Source organism: Halichoeres trimaculatus, unplaced genomic scaffold (genome assembly GCF_033239565.1).
Source record: "Halichoeres trimaculatus isolate MK-OKI-2021-1 unplaced genomic scaffold, fHalTri1.1 fHalTri1_scaffold_22, whole genome shotgun sequence".
In the NCBI taxonomy this organism is placed as follows: Eukaryota; Metazoa; Chordata; class Actinopteri; order Labriformes; family Labridae; genus Halichoeres; species Halichoeres trimaculatus.
This window is the reverse complement of record NW_027437200.1, coordinates 6,663,637-6,679,529: the sequence shown is the minus strand read 5'-3', so window position 1 is coordinate 6,679,529 and position 15,893 is coordinate 6,663,637. Positions and strand designations below refer to the sequence as shown.

Below are 15,893 nucleotides of genomic sequence, written 5' to 3'. Positions count from 1 at the left end.
CACACATTCTCACGAGAGCATTTAGCTGCATCATAGCTGTGGATGAGATATGAGCCGGCTCCCAGGCTGGATACAGCCGGATCAATGTCCTCACGTTGAACCGAACATACATACACAGAGAGAGGCAGGCAATCAGAGGCCTACACTGACTTCATCCCTGAGAGTAACCAGATGTGGCATCTACTGCGAGGCTCATTCAGGGCTGGTTATTAATATCTATAATAGACAGTCAGAGGACACTGCGTCATGGTCACACCAAGGGTGGCAGAAGTGTGTGTGTGTGTGTGTGTGTGTGAGAGAGAGAGAGAGAGAGAGAGAGAGAGAGATGGTGTTTGCGGAATTGATTCCAATATGAAGACTTATAGAGAAAATTGTGGCTAGATTTTTTTTTTGTCTGCAGCTTCTGTGAAACCATTTCAAGGATGGAGTTTTTAAAGAGTAAAAGGTGATGTATCAATAAGTAACCAAACGCTGTGGGCTATTCTAGCTGAGATCTAATGGACTGTTTTGTTTTAAAAGTAAGCAAACATCTCATATCCACTTCAGAGTGGGACCTCTTTGTTTTATAATTAATTCAGCTGAGTGAATTTGAATCATTCAGGATCAGACCCAAGTAAAACAACTAAAAGCCGAACCCAGCCTTTGGAATTTTACAGGAACTGATTGACAGCTGTAATTTTAGGATTCTGTTTTGAAAGGATACATGTATCACATTATTATTATTTTTGGGGTTACAGGCTCTGTGAGGAACTGATCTTAAAATGTTCCCCCTATAGTTGCTTGTCCATAATCCATGATTTGAAAAAAGATTATCAGCAACAAAAGTTGCAAATTACTCAATACTATTTCTCAGTATCTGTGGTTGAATTTTCTCAGGAGAACAATGTATGGACTGAAAGACTCTTTGATTACATTAAGCCAGACAGCAAAGTTTTTGTATTTTTCTGAAACAAAAATATTTTTCAGATTAATTTTGTAGTAATGTTGGACACTGGAGCTGGACAGTCAGACAAAGAAGAGTGACATCAGAGCAGAAGAAAGCTAAACAAGAGAGTGATGGAGCTAAAAATGTGAAAACGTTCATTCTACCCCACATGTTACTCTGCAATGGTCTCTTTAATTTTGAGAGTCTATCTATGAAACAAATAGCCAGGCTACACTTTTAGGTAGTCTGCTTACCTTCTGCACTGAAAAAAGAAGACAGTTGGACCAACTTAAATTATTGCTTCAATTGGTCACACCTAAACAAAGTTACTTGAAATGAAGTGAATGAATTCAATCGACACAATTGATTAAGTCAAAAGAACTTAAAAATGTGTTTGTTCTCAAATCAACATTTTGCATCAGTCCAACTTAAGGTTTTTAGTTGTTTCAACTCAATAATTTGCAAAACCTCAAAGTAAAATCTGACGAGGTGTTTTTATACTTTATTGCTCTGTAAAAATGTGATTAGTTGAAGTTACTTAAAAGAATCTGGGAAAACAATTGCACTAAAAAGGTTGTAAATATAACTGATAGTCTTAAGTTGAGTTTACTTTATGTCTACTTGTTAAGATTACTTTACGGCCTATTGAGTTGACTCATTTCAAACCGTGAGTGAGGAGGGGATGCAGTGGATATTTAACCCCACTGTACATTAAGATGTTAACCTGCCAAGAGCACAGGCTTTCTTTCCATGCTCCACATGTCATGGACCTGCTCTCTGTGCCCTGTAGCACAGCATTATAGAAATCTAGAATATAAATATTAAGTTTATTTGACCTATTAAGTTGTGTTAAATGAACTTGTTAGTTTCACTTTAAAGAACTTAATTTATTTAGGTGTGACCAATTGAAGCAATTAATTTAAGTTGGTCCAACTACTTTGTTTTTTTAGTTGTAGCAACGCAGAATTTCATGTTGATATGATCCACAAAAAAACATTGGAAACCTTAAATTAAAAATATTGAGTTGGATTGATTAAAAAAAATTACATCACTTCAACTGATTGGAGATTCCCTTTTTACAGTGTGGAAACTCAACTGTGGTACAAACTGAACTTACAAGGTTTGGTTGTCACTTTTAATCAATATCTCTTTGTAATAAAAGTATGCCTGCCTGTTAAAAGAAATGTATAAACAGCCTTAATCTTCCCAAGTCTGTAGTCAGAAACCATATGTGGGGTTAAATCAATAAATTAAAAAAATGCATGAATGTATTCTTATTTCTTTTAATCTTTTGGTTAAAATGTTTTGACAAAAAGAAGTGTATTGGTAAAAATTTCAGTTGCTGTAAACCAAAACTTGTTCGATAAATCCCTCAATCATTTTTCAGGTTATCTTAATCAAGTTTGTCAGGGCTCAGGGTCTTTTTTTTGGTGGGGGGTTGGCTGAACATTGGGATTCAGATCTGCTCTTCATCCACTTGATTCCAAAACAAATGCAAGCCTTGGCAATAGTCACATCCTCACACCAGTGGTTAATGGGGCTTATGGTAAACATCCTGTTAAAACACTACCTATCCTAGTCAAAGATGTTGCTGCAGTCCACTGTGAATGGATAGTCACCACAAAGCCTTCATAACCCAAAGTAAATTGATTTATCTGACATTCCCACCAGTGTAGTTTGGTACTTAAAGTATCATCATTTTCCACCCTTGAGTAGAAAACACTCTAAATATTTTTTTTTTCTTTTATTCGTGTCAGGCACAAAAAAATCTTATCAGAACTCATTTCAGAGTGATGTCTGCTGCCTTTAATACTGGGGTATTGTCACAAGAATTAGCACGAAAGAAGTCTGAAAGATTCATTCACACAACAAACATCCGTCATCAGGCAGGGAGTGACACAGAAGGACCGGCAGCTTCTCGGCTTTTTATACAGATAAATAAATACCAGCGATACAAGGAGTCTCATTCAACAACAAACCAGCAGTTGACAATATGGCACTTGAAGTCAGAATTCATCCCTCCACAGGCACAAAGCGACAAAAACATTGCCCTCTTAGAAAACTCAAGGCTTGATGTTTAAACGATAAGTTGGCGTGCTACATTTAAGAAACGGAAACTCCTCAGCAACCGAGACGTCTGGCCGGAGTACAGAGCTGTGAAGAAGGAAGCATGCAGGATGAAAAACAGCAAAATACTTAACAACTTGCATCTAAATCGGATTCTCAGGGAAATAATATATTTATACACTGCTGTCAAATAGAAAGCCTCATTACTCCAGTTTTTGGCAGTCGTTTTGGTGTAGATTTTTACTGATAGCCTCAGAGCTTCTAAGCTCATTCAAAAGCAATCGGAAGAAATCAGCAGGAAGTTAAAACCATTTTCCTCCTCTCTGCTGTCAGCACATTTATGGAGGGTGAATGAGTTTTTCATCCAACAGCAGAATTTGTCTCTTTTTGCTACATTCACAGTACTGCAGGAGGATGGGTCATCTATCAGCGCACAGGTACAAGACAGTACTGCATACTGGGAACAACACAACAGCAATAACTACAGGACGGTCACTGATATTCTGGTACTACAACAGAAATTCAACATTCCAGTCCATCATCATAAAGTCTGCACAGTTATTTCAAGGGTTTGAAAAGGTGGTTGTTTTTGTCATAACCAAGCACCAAAAATTACAATACTTTATCTGACATCAAAATTGGTCCCATCATTGCTCCATTTACAAAAAAAAAAAAAAAAGAGAGATACAGAATAAGAATCTTAAGAATGATAAAGGAGACTGTAGTTTCTAGTTTGAATGGCAGTTTACATTCAAGGTGATAACTGCATCCTCTACATGTTATAAAGTAAAAAGTAGATGATGATTTTAAAACTCAAATCAGAAAATCTCCATAAACTTTATCATTCCAGTGAGAAAATACAATCTGTGGATTATTTTAGAAGTTTTACATAAACACTTTTTGTTGAAAGAGGATCTAAATGTTACACAAAAACCACAAAGACACTTTCCATTCACATTGGTCATCATATTCCTGGGAGTTGGCTGGACTTGCTGTTGCAGGTTGTCTCCACTGTGTGGCAGCATGTAGGTATCCTGGCTCCTGTTCAGTGCATTTCCTCCTCGCTGCTGAGGGCTGTTTAACTGACATACTGTTGCACATTCTGTGTCTGGCTCCCCCGACAGACGCTCATTTGGCTCCTCACACACACCAACCCATTGGAGGGACTCTAAAATAGAGAGCTGGATACTGTCACTGGCCTGGTCATCAAAATCACACTTAAGTTCAAGCATCCTGCAGGGACTGGGATATAATGACAGGGCTGGAGGATGTTATCTGCATGAAAACACATTGGACTGTCACAAAAGTGAATAAGGGTAGGTTGCTTGTTAAGCTGGATCACCAACTGTGAACAGCGGGCATTAGCCACAGGCCTTCACCTTAAAAGACCCCAAAGCCAGCACACAGTCAGTGTCTGTAAGGCGTGTTACAGGAACCTATACGGTGGAATTGGCCTTTAGTTAATGCAACATTTAATTATGATTAACCATTTAATGTGCATAAAGATGGATGGTGTTCACATCATTCTTCTGCACAAAAGTGAAACCAATTTCATGTTCTGATCATATTACTGGAGATAAGTCTGCACAGCAGAAGTCAGTTCGTTGAGCTGCAGTATTGACATCCCACCCTTCCCACTACTCAAAACCCACAATAGCCTCACATAAAGATGACTGTGGGTAAAGCTGAGGTAAACCACAAAAAAGCTACTTGTATTGATTTCCATACACACTTCTGATTTTGGAAAGAGTGGTAACTTTCCTTGGTTTTGTTGCATTTACACTCACATTCCTTCTGTACTTGGTTGATCTAGAAAACACAGGCCTAACACTGCAAAGTCTTGAGTGTTAATTCAACTCCCATAGTGTTGAATTAAACACTTTCCCTGAATTTAAATAATTCTCACGAACTCAGAGTTAAATTTACACTTTGGAAAGTGTTAATATTTTAACTCTCTCATAGGATTAAATTCTAACAACCACCATGTTATTTTATCCCACTAAAAGGTGTATTTTTCACACTAAGCTGTGTTGTTCTGTTACACTAGGGGGTGTTAATTTTTAGCATTTACAGTGTTAATACATCCCCCATTCAGTGTACTTATGACACTTAGTTGTGTTATTCCCTTAAACCTAAGATGTAATTTTGTGGTATTCATAGTTGTATTTTATCTCCCAAGTCCATGCCATGCAGCACACAAACAGACAGTCTGTGCCATGCGGTACACAGCCGGTCTGTGATGCGTATAGCATAGACAGCCAACCTGTGCCGTGGAGTGCAGACGAGCAGTCCGAAGCATTGTGCACACGCAGCTTGAGCCCTCATGTTGAGCAGGGTCTCTTATCCACTGTGTTCCCTCCTCACACACGGTTACTAAACACTGCCACAGCAAAAAATTACTTTGCTAAAACCTTTGTCTTAAAATGTAAAGGAGATGTTTTTTTAAGTTTGCTTACAGAGAATATTTTATTGAAAAGTATGGAAATTTAGCTTAGCTTGTTTTAAATTGGATTTATACAAGGTGATTATTTAAAATTAATCAAATTACTAAGCACATCAGACTTAAACCAATGATGTTAGCCCAACATTAAACAGTTATTTGAAGAAACTGTTTGTGTGTTACCAATTGAAAGAGTTTTATTAAGTTGGACCAACAGTTTGTTTTTACAGTGCAGTGCAGTTTAGGTCAATTCTTTTAGCATTGAAGTTGAACCTTCTTAAACTTTTTATTTAGTTCATCATGACTCAAATCATTTGAGTGAAATAACTTGTCTCAATTTTAAAACAAAGGAGTTCTTGCCAAAAACTTCAGTTTCATTTTGATTGAATTAAAAGTTGGAAACGGCCCACTCATAATTTTACTGAAGCTCTACTGAGAAGGTTTGCAAACAAACAACTTCTGGGTTAACAGTGCAGTTCAAAGGACAGGTTATCGGAAAGACACATGATTATTGCAACCATGAGTGAGGAGTCTTTAAAGTAAAACTGTGTGGTGTCATTTTTCATCAACACTGAAAAGTAAATAGAGTAAGATACCTCAAAATAACACCAAGAATTTAACACTTTACTCTGAACTGGCCCAACACTGGAAGTTAAAACCAGGAGATTTGTTGTGAAGGGAGAAGCATTTGTCAATCATGGCTTCAAACTGTTGTTTAAAGCATCTGTTACTAATGTAGAATAAACCTGTGAAACAAGTCGAATGAGAAAAAGTATGTTTGATGGGCGCTGCTTTAGCTCTGTTACTGGAGCAGGTGTCTTGTACTGTGCTGGTCTTTAAATTAAATCCTATATCAAGAAGCATTTTGTGTGCATCATCCTTCTCTCGCTCCAAGTTTCACGTCTCTCTTGAGCTTTTTAACTGAATAAAGCAAAAGTGTTGTGTGTTGTTCTTTTAAAATTTTATAGTTCTTGCCCCCTGTCCCATCTACTAACATGGAGGGGTCAGGCTTTTTGACCCAGAGCTCTGAATGTTTTGGTTTCACTTTTGGAGATCTGTCATGTCATCCATCCATCATGCTCAATGCACATTCAGTTGGTGTTAAATCAATTAAAGTAAATAAAATATCCATTAGCTTTGGCCTCATTGTTACCCTTTAACAGGTTGCTCTTGCTGTGATCTTCTGTGACGCTATCCTGTTTTGTTGTTCGGTTATGCTGCACCTCATAATGAAGATGTACCGATTCTTCAAATTGAAATGGAAGCCAGGACCCCCAAGGTGATACAAGATAAGAAGCAGTGAATGTAATTTGACAGTTTAGAGGAACAGTTCACCAGTGTGAATCAGGTTTAATTTTTCCTGTCGTCTCCAATCACTGCATTCGTCTCGTAACACAGTGATTGGTTTTACTTGAACTGCCCTGTGAAGAATCATCAAATCAAACAAAGTGAGAAGAAGAAATCTCTCTTTGATTGAACTGCTTAAGTCTGGGGCTCATATGCAACATGTGGAGAGAGTTTTAAGGTGGATGTTTCAGTATTTTATAGTGCAACAACTAAAAATAATGTGACAGTAAAGTATTTTATAAATAAATATGCTGCCAGATTTAAAACAGAAGGTTAGCGCTTACTTCACATTCCTGCTCAGACTTGATTGTGAGGCTTGATACTAAATCACTATGCATGTAAAGTGACAGCTAGCTATCTGTTGGGTTTATCAGAACAAAACAAAAACTCTGAAAAAAACAAGTTCTTACAGAGACACAACATTGAACTGGGGCCTCATTTGCTCGTGCTATTTCTCACAACTAAAAAGCTACAAGCAAGAACCCAACTTATTTTGGAACGACTTTAACACACTATCCACTGGATAGCATGTCATGCTACCTGTTTCTCCACATTACTTGTGTTAGAATGAGCAAAGCTAATAATTTTTTGTCACAAATTTAACACACGCATGAATAGGTTTGTATCTTATCTTTATAATAGAGGGATTATGTGTTTATCACCAACAGCGGATGCGCGCGCAACTTGGTTGCAGAGGCACTGCTGAGAATAATGGTTTGTCAACTGATGTGGAGGAGTTAACCACCCAAAAATACATTTTTTAACTTAATGTTATCACTTTGACGGACAGCAAAATGCTCCCGGGTTTGTGAAATAGCAGTGAGTAGACAGAAGAGATCAGCAAGCGAACAGATATTAGGTGGACAGACGTTTTTAGCAGAGAAACCAGTGTGTACCCAGAGGGGAAACATAACTTTCACTGGCTGCTCATGACTGCATTATCCATGGACACTTATCAGACTGTGACATAAAAGGATGTAAACATCGTTTCGTAATATTCCCTAATTTTTCTTTGGTCATAAAATTTGTTTCTGTTTATCATAATTTATAGGTTCACTCATTATTTTACTGGTGTATCAGTGTAAAGTGTGACCCTGTTAACTGGTGACTCTCGGCCGTTAATCACAGCTGCCGTCGGCTGAGAGTCACCAGTTAGCATGGTCGCTATTAATGCCAAAACACCAGTTGCGTTGTAACGGTCGAAACTTGACAGGAGTTGCCTCTATTGTGTAGAATTGTTTTTGACAGCTGTCCACAGAAAAACTGTACAATTTGATGCTTCTAACAGGTTGAATTTAGTGTTTAAAAAACGCTCACTCGTCTGAATGAATGGAGCTAAATGCTGCTTCTGCAGTTGAGATACATGCGCATCTTTATGATGAAGTAAACTGATAATCCCTCTATAAAGCAAAGAGGGAAGTTTTACTCATAAAGTACAGGTTGAACTTTAATTTCAGAGTTTTTGAAAAATAAACAACAAAAAAAACAAAAAAAAAAAGGTATCTTTCAAGGTAACAGAGAAAGACAGACGGATTGGAAGTAACATCAAAGAAATCAGAGAACTTTGTCTTTCAAAGTGAACATTTCTCTTACCTGGTTATAGGTGGACATCAAAAACTCCTTCCTCCACTGACTCGATGTCCTCTTCAGCAATTACTAAAGCAAACAGAGACAATGACGGCAGACAAACGAGAGTGAATTAATGCTATTGATTGGTTGGTCTCATCAACATGCAAACACAGCCTTCAGGTAATGAAATGTGTGGCCTTGGTCTGTTTATACGACTAATAGCATTCACCTTGCAGCATTGTCTCACCCATTGATCACTCAGATTCACACTGATGTGAAAGAGCAGAGTCAAGCGGGGCACCTCTTTGGCTGAGGTCTGATCAAGACAATAAAATCCATGAGTCATTGGCCTCGCCGCGGTGGGCCAATCACATCTCCATTGCAAATGACTCTCTTTTGTTTGAGGTTTCATCCAAATGTCAGTGCTCGATATGTTTGAAGTAAGAAATGCACCCTTCAAAAAGTGAAGGTGCTTCAGGCAGAGGAGGACTTCAATGAAGAGTTTTGTGATACATAAGGGATGTCAACAGACCTGCCAATACCAAGCTTTAGAAATCATAGGTCTGTTTTTATGAACATCCTGGCAAACATTCCTACGGTCAAAACTGCCAAAGAAAATGAAATACTGGATTTGCCATCGTATGATATCTTGTGCAAACTTCACATACAAATATTACCCAGTGTTAAGGTTGAGGTGAAAGGCTTAAAATCTCAATGCCCATTTCCCACTTATTCCCTGCAAGCAGGGGACTGCGATCACCCATCTTTAAAAAGCCTGACCTGCTGATACCAATTTTTACTTTCTATTTTTTATAACTAAAAGCATATACCTTTAATGTTACAACCTTATTTTATTGAAAATCATTGAACAATACTTTGAAATAATAAAATCTTTACGTTTGAACTTAAACAACCAATAAAGTGTCCTGAGTTTTAGGTCTCAGAGCAAAAAGCAACAATGGCTGGCTGTCAGACCCTCCCTGACGCATGTAGGATCAGTTTCATATCTAAGGATGGACCGATCACCAATCTCTGATCTCTGACACCCGATCACCAATCCCCCAAAATTAAGGAAATCGGCACCGATCAGTCTGCCAGCAGATCAACTGGTGCATGTCTACCTGCAAGTATGCAAGTAGCTCTCCTATGGAAGCCATGGAAAGCCAATGTAAAATGGGGATGTCAATTTTACTTGATATTGGAAATTAGAACATAGTAAAAGGGCCGATAGTCAATGTTTACAGAACGCTGTCAAAAAAATCTTGGAATATCTTTGATGTAAGATAGTTACTGAAAGCCATTTAAAAGAAAGAAAGAAAGAAAGAAAGAAAGAAAGAAAGAAAGAAAGAAAGAAAGAAAGAAAGAAAGAAAGAAAGAAGGAAAGAAAGAAAGAAAGTAAGAAAGAAAGAAAGAAAGAAAGAAAGAAAGAAAGAAAGAAAGAGGGCCATTTAGCAACTTCTGAGACAATGAAGTCACAAATTTGCAAACAGGCAAATAAAACAAACCATGTGAAAGGATGTAACGGGCAAATATGGCTTCATCAAGTTGGTTCACTTAAAGTTAAGTCAATTAATAAGTTAGTTTATGATATACTTATGCAGGGAGATCATTAGTAGATACTAAATCTGCTTGACAGCATGAAGATGGGGGGCTGAGATTCTATGAAAAACATCTTGTGACAAATCTCAGAAGGTTTTGTTTGTTTTTTAATGGCTCAAAAAAGTCATTGTTTCAATAGATATCGCCTGATTTTAATATCAGGCAAGCCTGTTCTGTCCACAGGGGGCGCCAACATGGCGCAAACTGAAGTTCCTCACAGAATCTCTGTGAATCAGATTTCTATGTAATGCTCCTTCAACACGGACACATCTCATCTTGTGGCTGAAATGACTATTATGAAAAATTACATTGTTTACAAAATGAGTTCCCCTCTTGACATTACAGATAAATTATAAGAAAATAAAATGTGTTTTCTGTTCACTTTTAAGGCAAGCTTTAATTTGTACTCCTGTTTTTTAGTTGGAAATGCAGCAGAGCAAACACTCATAAAAACATTTTTGTGAGATGCGCTTGATCAACACTTTTGTCACCCACCACTCAAGGCTTCTGTGTATCATGCCTCTGTGAAAAATAATCTTTGGTGAGTCTGCAGTAAAGCAGCCACAGCAGCACTCACCTGTGTTCTGCAGGCTGGGTGGGGTGTTGGCAGGTGGAGGGAAACTGTAGGATCTGGCCTGGAGGGCTGGTGGCGTTTCGTGGCTGATACTCTTGGTCCTCTTACGGCACTCAACAGCCAGGCGGCTTCTGCAGGCTTTGTGGCAGTTCACCCCACAGGCTGCAGCCGGAGCAGACATATGGGAGGAAAGGGAGGGCGGTAAGGAGAGGCGACGGGGGAAGAGGAGGCGGTGGGGTTGGGGTAGAGGGAGGGAGCGATGCCGTGAGAGGAGGCGAGATGGGAAGAGGGAGGGAGAAGGCCAGGAGCGAGGGGAGGTTGGGGAGTTGGGTGGAGACAGAGGTAAAGGGTCAGGCAGAGGAACAGGTGCAAACAGAAACATTGGAGCAAAGGGAAGAGCTTCTAAGGCTGAGGAGGGAGAGCTTCTGTGAGCTTTGCAGAGACACGAACACTGGCTCACACCTGTGGTGAGGCCAACTGTGCCCGATAGCAACTCTTTCAACCGGGAGTCTAGGCAGGAAGGGGCAATGGGTCATTGAGCAAGGCATCAAAAGAAGATATAACAGTCTGAGAACCTGAACATATGCTGGGTTTGTCACAGTGAGAGAAAGTTTCAGTTCAGCATCAACAGGTATTTGGACATCACAAGTTCGAAACAACATGCAGCCAATAGTTTCTCAACAAAAAAGTTTGTGACCTGATGATCAACCTTTAAATACCACAGAAGTTACAATACACTATTTCATGAAAGTTCTCCTCTGCTCATTCACCTGAAAATTGCCTGATAAATCAGATTCTCTTAAAATGTTTTGGCATTCTATTTATTTATCTTATTTTTGCACATATACTAAAAATAAAAAAAACCAAGACATCACATGTACATAAGTATTCACAGCCTTTTCTCAGTACTTTGTTGAAGCTCAAAATGTAGCTCAGGTTCATCCTGTTTCCACTGATCATCCTTGAGATGTTCATACAGCTTCATTGGAGTCCACCTGAGGTAAATTTAATTGTTAGGACATGATTTGAAAAGGCACACACATGTCTACATAAGGTCCCACAGTTGATGGTCCATATAAGAGCACAAACTAAGTGTAAAGTCAAAGGAACTGTCTGTAGATCTCAAATCTGGGTTAGGATACAAGAAAGTTTCTGCTGCTTTGAAGGTCCCAATGAGCATAGTGGTCTCCATCATCTTTAAATGAAAGAAGTTCAGAACCACCAGGACTCTTCCTGGAGCTGGCCCCCTGTTTGAATTCAGCGATCAGGGGAGAATGGCCTTAGTCAGGGAGGAGACCAAGAACCCATTGGTAACTCTGTCAGAGCTCCAGCGGTCCTCTGTGGAGGAAGGAAGCTTCCAGAAGGACAACCTTCTCTGCAGCAATCCACTGGTCGGGCCTGTATGATAGAGTGGCCAGAAAGAAGCCACTCCTCAGTAAAAGGATCATGTTGGCCCACCTGGAGTTTGCCAAAAAGCCCCCGAAAGACTCTCAGAACATGAGAAAGAAAATTATTTGCTCTGATGAGACAAAGATTGAGCTCTTTGAGGTGAATGCCAGGCGTCGTGTTTGGAGGAAACCAGGCACCACTCATCACCTGGACCATACCATCCCTACAGTGAAGCATGGTGGTGTCAGCATCATGCTGTGGGGATGTTTTTCAGCAGCATTTAGGATTAAAGGAAAAATGGATGTAGCAATGTACAGACATTGTGGATGAAAACCTGCTTCAGAACACTTCAGACCTCAGACTGTGGCGTTGGATCATCTTTGAGCAGGATAACGACTATAAGAAGTGGCTTCAGGACGACTGTGAATGTCCTTGAGTGGACCAGCCAGAGCCCAGAGTAGAATCTGATCAAACATCTCTGGAGAGATCTGACGCTCCCCATCCAACCTGATGGAGATTGAGAGGTGCTGCAAAGAGGAATGGATCAAACTGCCCAAAGAGGTGAACCAAGCTTGTGGCTTCATATTCAAAAAGGCTGTAAATGTAGGCTGTAAATGCTGCCAAAGGTGCATCAATTAAGGGTCAAGCAAAGGCTGTGAATACTTAAGTACATGTGATGTCTCAGTTTGCAAATATTTCAGAAAAAAAACTCCTTTTGTTTTTAATTGCCATCATGTGTTGTGTGTAGAATTTTGAGGAAAGACAATTAAAAAAAGCATTGAAGCTGATGAGAAAGCAGACACTGAACATATTGTCTCTTTTACATTCCCTTTTTAAGACAGACTGTTAAGCCTGGATTAACCTGAAGGCTGTCACTGACGCCATGTAGCCATGAAGAGAACTGTGTGTGACCCTGCAGTCTGTTTGAATGGTGTCCCTGTGTGCTTCCACATTATTGTAACATTTTTTTAAATTTCACCCTGGGAAACCAATGTATCACCAATTAGTAGTTCAGAATAAAAGGTGTTGTGGCAGCAGAGCTCTGTGACTTCTCTGTGAGAGTAAAAAAGCTTTTGTGAGGTGCACAAAATTAACAACTCCTGGGCTAATGACAGCATCAGGAGCTATTCCTGTGCTACTATAACTACCAACATTCTCTCTGGTCAAATGACACAAAAAGTAAAAGCAAGAAAAATGTGGAAATGAATTTGTTTTCATGCTGAAAGTGTGCAGTGAATGAATGCATTCACCCGAAAGAAAACAGAAACAACAAAGATGGTCAAAGACTGGAGGAGGCATGTTGCGGTCACATCATTCTGCTATGGTATTATTGTGAAATTTGGACACCAACAAGTGCCAAATATCTGAAGTCTAGACACTTTTGGCTCCTCACAGTGAATTCAGAGCTCTGAACACACTCTGCTCCTGCACTGCAGAAGGTGATTCATTTCAATTATGTCGCTGCCGCTCTCTCTACCTCCTCGAGTACGAGCTAACAATGGTAATGGGGACGGATGGCTGTGGGGCTCTCTCATTGACTTCCTGTGGTGTCATTAATGCACTGGAACAAGCTGGAATGCTCACACACTCCCAGCCTCAGACACAGTCCTCCAGGGAGAAGAGAAGAGGAGAGAGTGTCGTGTTCAGAGGTCTGAGTAGAGTATACGTAAAGGTACAAGTGCTTTCTTTTCACCTCCACCTCAAATTTTCACTCCTCTGCCTCAGCAGAGGCTCCTTGAAGGCCCAGAGGAACATTAATTACTCCTGTTGCTATGCAACGTCAAATGTTTGATCATAACGTGCAAGCTGCCTGATAAGCTCCAGTTAGCTCACCTGAGATGAACCCTAATGAGTGAGAACACAGCTGATGCTAAGAATCAGACTAGTGGTAATGGAGGATTTTCTAAAATCAACAAGGAAAAGGTGAAACAGAAACAGTCTGACTCTGTTGACCTGCTCACGCTTCAGGTTTGACTATTACATGAGAAAAGGATAAGCATCATATAAATCAGGGGTCTGCAACCTGCAGTAAAAGTTATTTCTTAATCTAGTTCTTATTCCTATTTGTTGTTGTTTGTTTTGTTGCACAGTTATCCTGGAGTCCAAGGCGATACCTTCATCATTGAATCAAGAAAAAAGTTTTAATAACTTGTCAACTAGAATTTGCATATGTAGCAAGAAATTAGCAAACAACAAAAACAAATAACATTAAAAGACATTTTCAGATCTAGCACAAAGCATCTACTGAAAAGTACCAAACTGAAGAGGAACGAAAGAGATTGATTTTGGAACTGCTACTGAAAATTGAGATCAAAGACAGGTCTTACAGCCCTGACATACAGTAGATCACAAAGCACACCGAAACAGACTTTAGTTGCAAATGATCTAAATTTCCTGTTTACTTTTCATTATGCTGCTAAGCTGTGGCTGTATATTTTCATATACATTACAGTGTGATAATTTTTTAATTTTGTATGTTTTACCGAATTCAAAAAGGACTCAAAAAGGCCTGTTAAACCTGAAACATAACAAGTACTTGAAATGTAACAATGACACAAAACGTACTAGAAATAATAGAAACCTGAAATGTAACGACTGGTTGATAATGTAAGAAAAGTGCTGAGCCCTTAGTGTAATCAAAAAAATGTTATAAACCCAAAATGTAAAAAATTGTTACATTTTGGGCAAAAATGGGTTGAACAGTAATGGGTTGAATAACATTTTCTTATTTATGACATTTCGGGTCGTCATGTTTTAGGCTCTGACGGGGTCTGCATATTTCAATGTTGAATTAATCTCAAAGCAGGTCTACAAATGCACACTGCATTTCTGTTTTTGGTTTTCTTTTGTTATAACAGGTAAAGATAGACAAAGAATAAAATTTCTTCAACTGTACAAGCTGTGTTGTTTTGTGGCTCTAGACTACTTTTCTTTGGTGGAAGAGGGGGCAAAATGACTCTTTTGATAGCAAAGGTTGAATGTATGTTGTACCCCTGACATAAATCATGACATTTACGATCAAATCAGCTTGGTCTGGGGTTCCCAAACTTTGCCAAGCTCAGGATTTCAAATTTAACAGGACTCGCTGTGTATGAAGACCTTTGGGAAGTGTGGTCAGTGTATAAAATTTTGTTCTTTTAACTTTATCCATGCCAGGTTTCCATGTTTGTTGAAATCCTACATAGTGTTTCAAACTTTAATCCTGTTCTATGTTTCCAAATGATGAAGTGTCTTAACTCAGCTATTTCTGTGTGTTGGAGGCAAGCAGCAACCTCTGGTCTAAGAAGATGAGACAATGCTGAAGTGCTAAAATCTGCTGTTTCTCAAGTGTCCGCTTGAGGCTGGCTCCGGAAGTAGCGGAAGTCACATACACACCAAGCAAAAAAAGCAGGTTTTAAAGCAGAAATTAACCTAGAGGCACAGCTGAGGGTCAAGTGACCGCAGGCGCCCTATGGCTGTAGGCGAAGCTCTGCCACTACCAACATGGCCGCTATAGTCGATGTGCTTCATTTTCGGTTTCAGAAACAGACGGGTGACGTCGGCAAGAATACGTCCATGTTTTATACAGTACATGGTTGGAGGCCTAACCAAGGACAGGGGTTGCAATAAAGCAGTGACGTGACCCCTTGAACCAAGCCAAAATTAAATCTTCAGGTAATACCTTCTTTCCCTTCTTTCCTAATAAAGGAAACTTTTTCTCTTCTATACTATTACATCTTGTACAAAAACGTAACTCAAAAGGGTTTTCTATTTAAAAGGAATTGCATATGCTACAGAGTGTTATTCCTGTTACAGATTGTGCTACTGCTTTGGCTCCACACCAGCTGTGTTTCTATTACACCTAGAATTGTGCAAAAACCTAAATATCACAATAAAATTGTATGCAAACACCAAAATTTTGAAAAACCTCTAGAATTTCTAAGTTTTTTATAACCTCATAAGGTGTTCTTTTTTCATAAGTTTTGATATTTAAGTTTATCACA

The 15,893-nt window shown here is 39.2% G+C and overlaps 1 protein-coding gene across 2 annotated transcripts in view; it reads right to left on the bottom strand.

Moving 5' to 3' along the window:
- Positions 1-2,701: 2,701 nt before the first annotated feature.
- Positions 2,702-15,893, bottom strand: part of LOC141784391 (RAS guanyl-releasing protein 2-like) — a 72,480-nt gene continuing 59,288 nt past the window's right edge. For both annotated transcript variants that reach the window (XM_074662220.1, XM_074662219.1), the window contains exons 15-17: positions 10,525-10,683; positions 8,373-8,435; positions 2,702-4,160 (exon numbers count right to left, since the gene is read on the bottom strand). In XM_074662220.1, the coding sequence (XP_074518321.1) occupies positions 8,377-8,435; positions 10,525-10,683 (218 nt within the window). In that variant the 3' untranslated portion in view covers positions 2,702-4,160; positions 8,373-8,376. The remainder of the gene's footprint in view (positions 4,161-8,372; positions 8,436-10,524; positions 10,684-15,893) is intronic.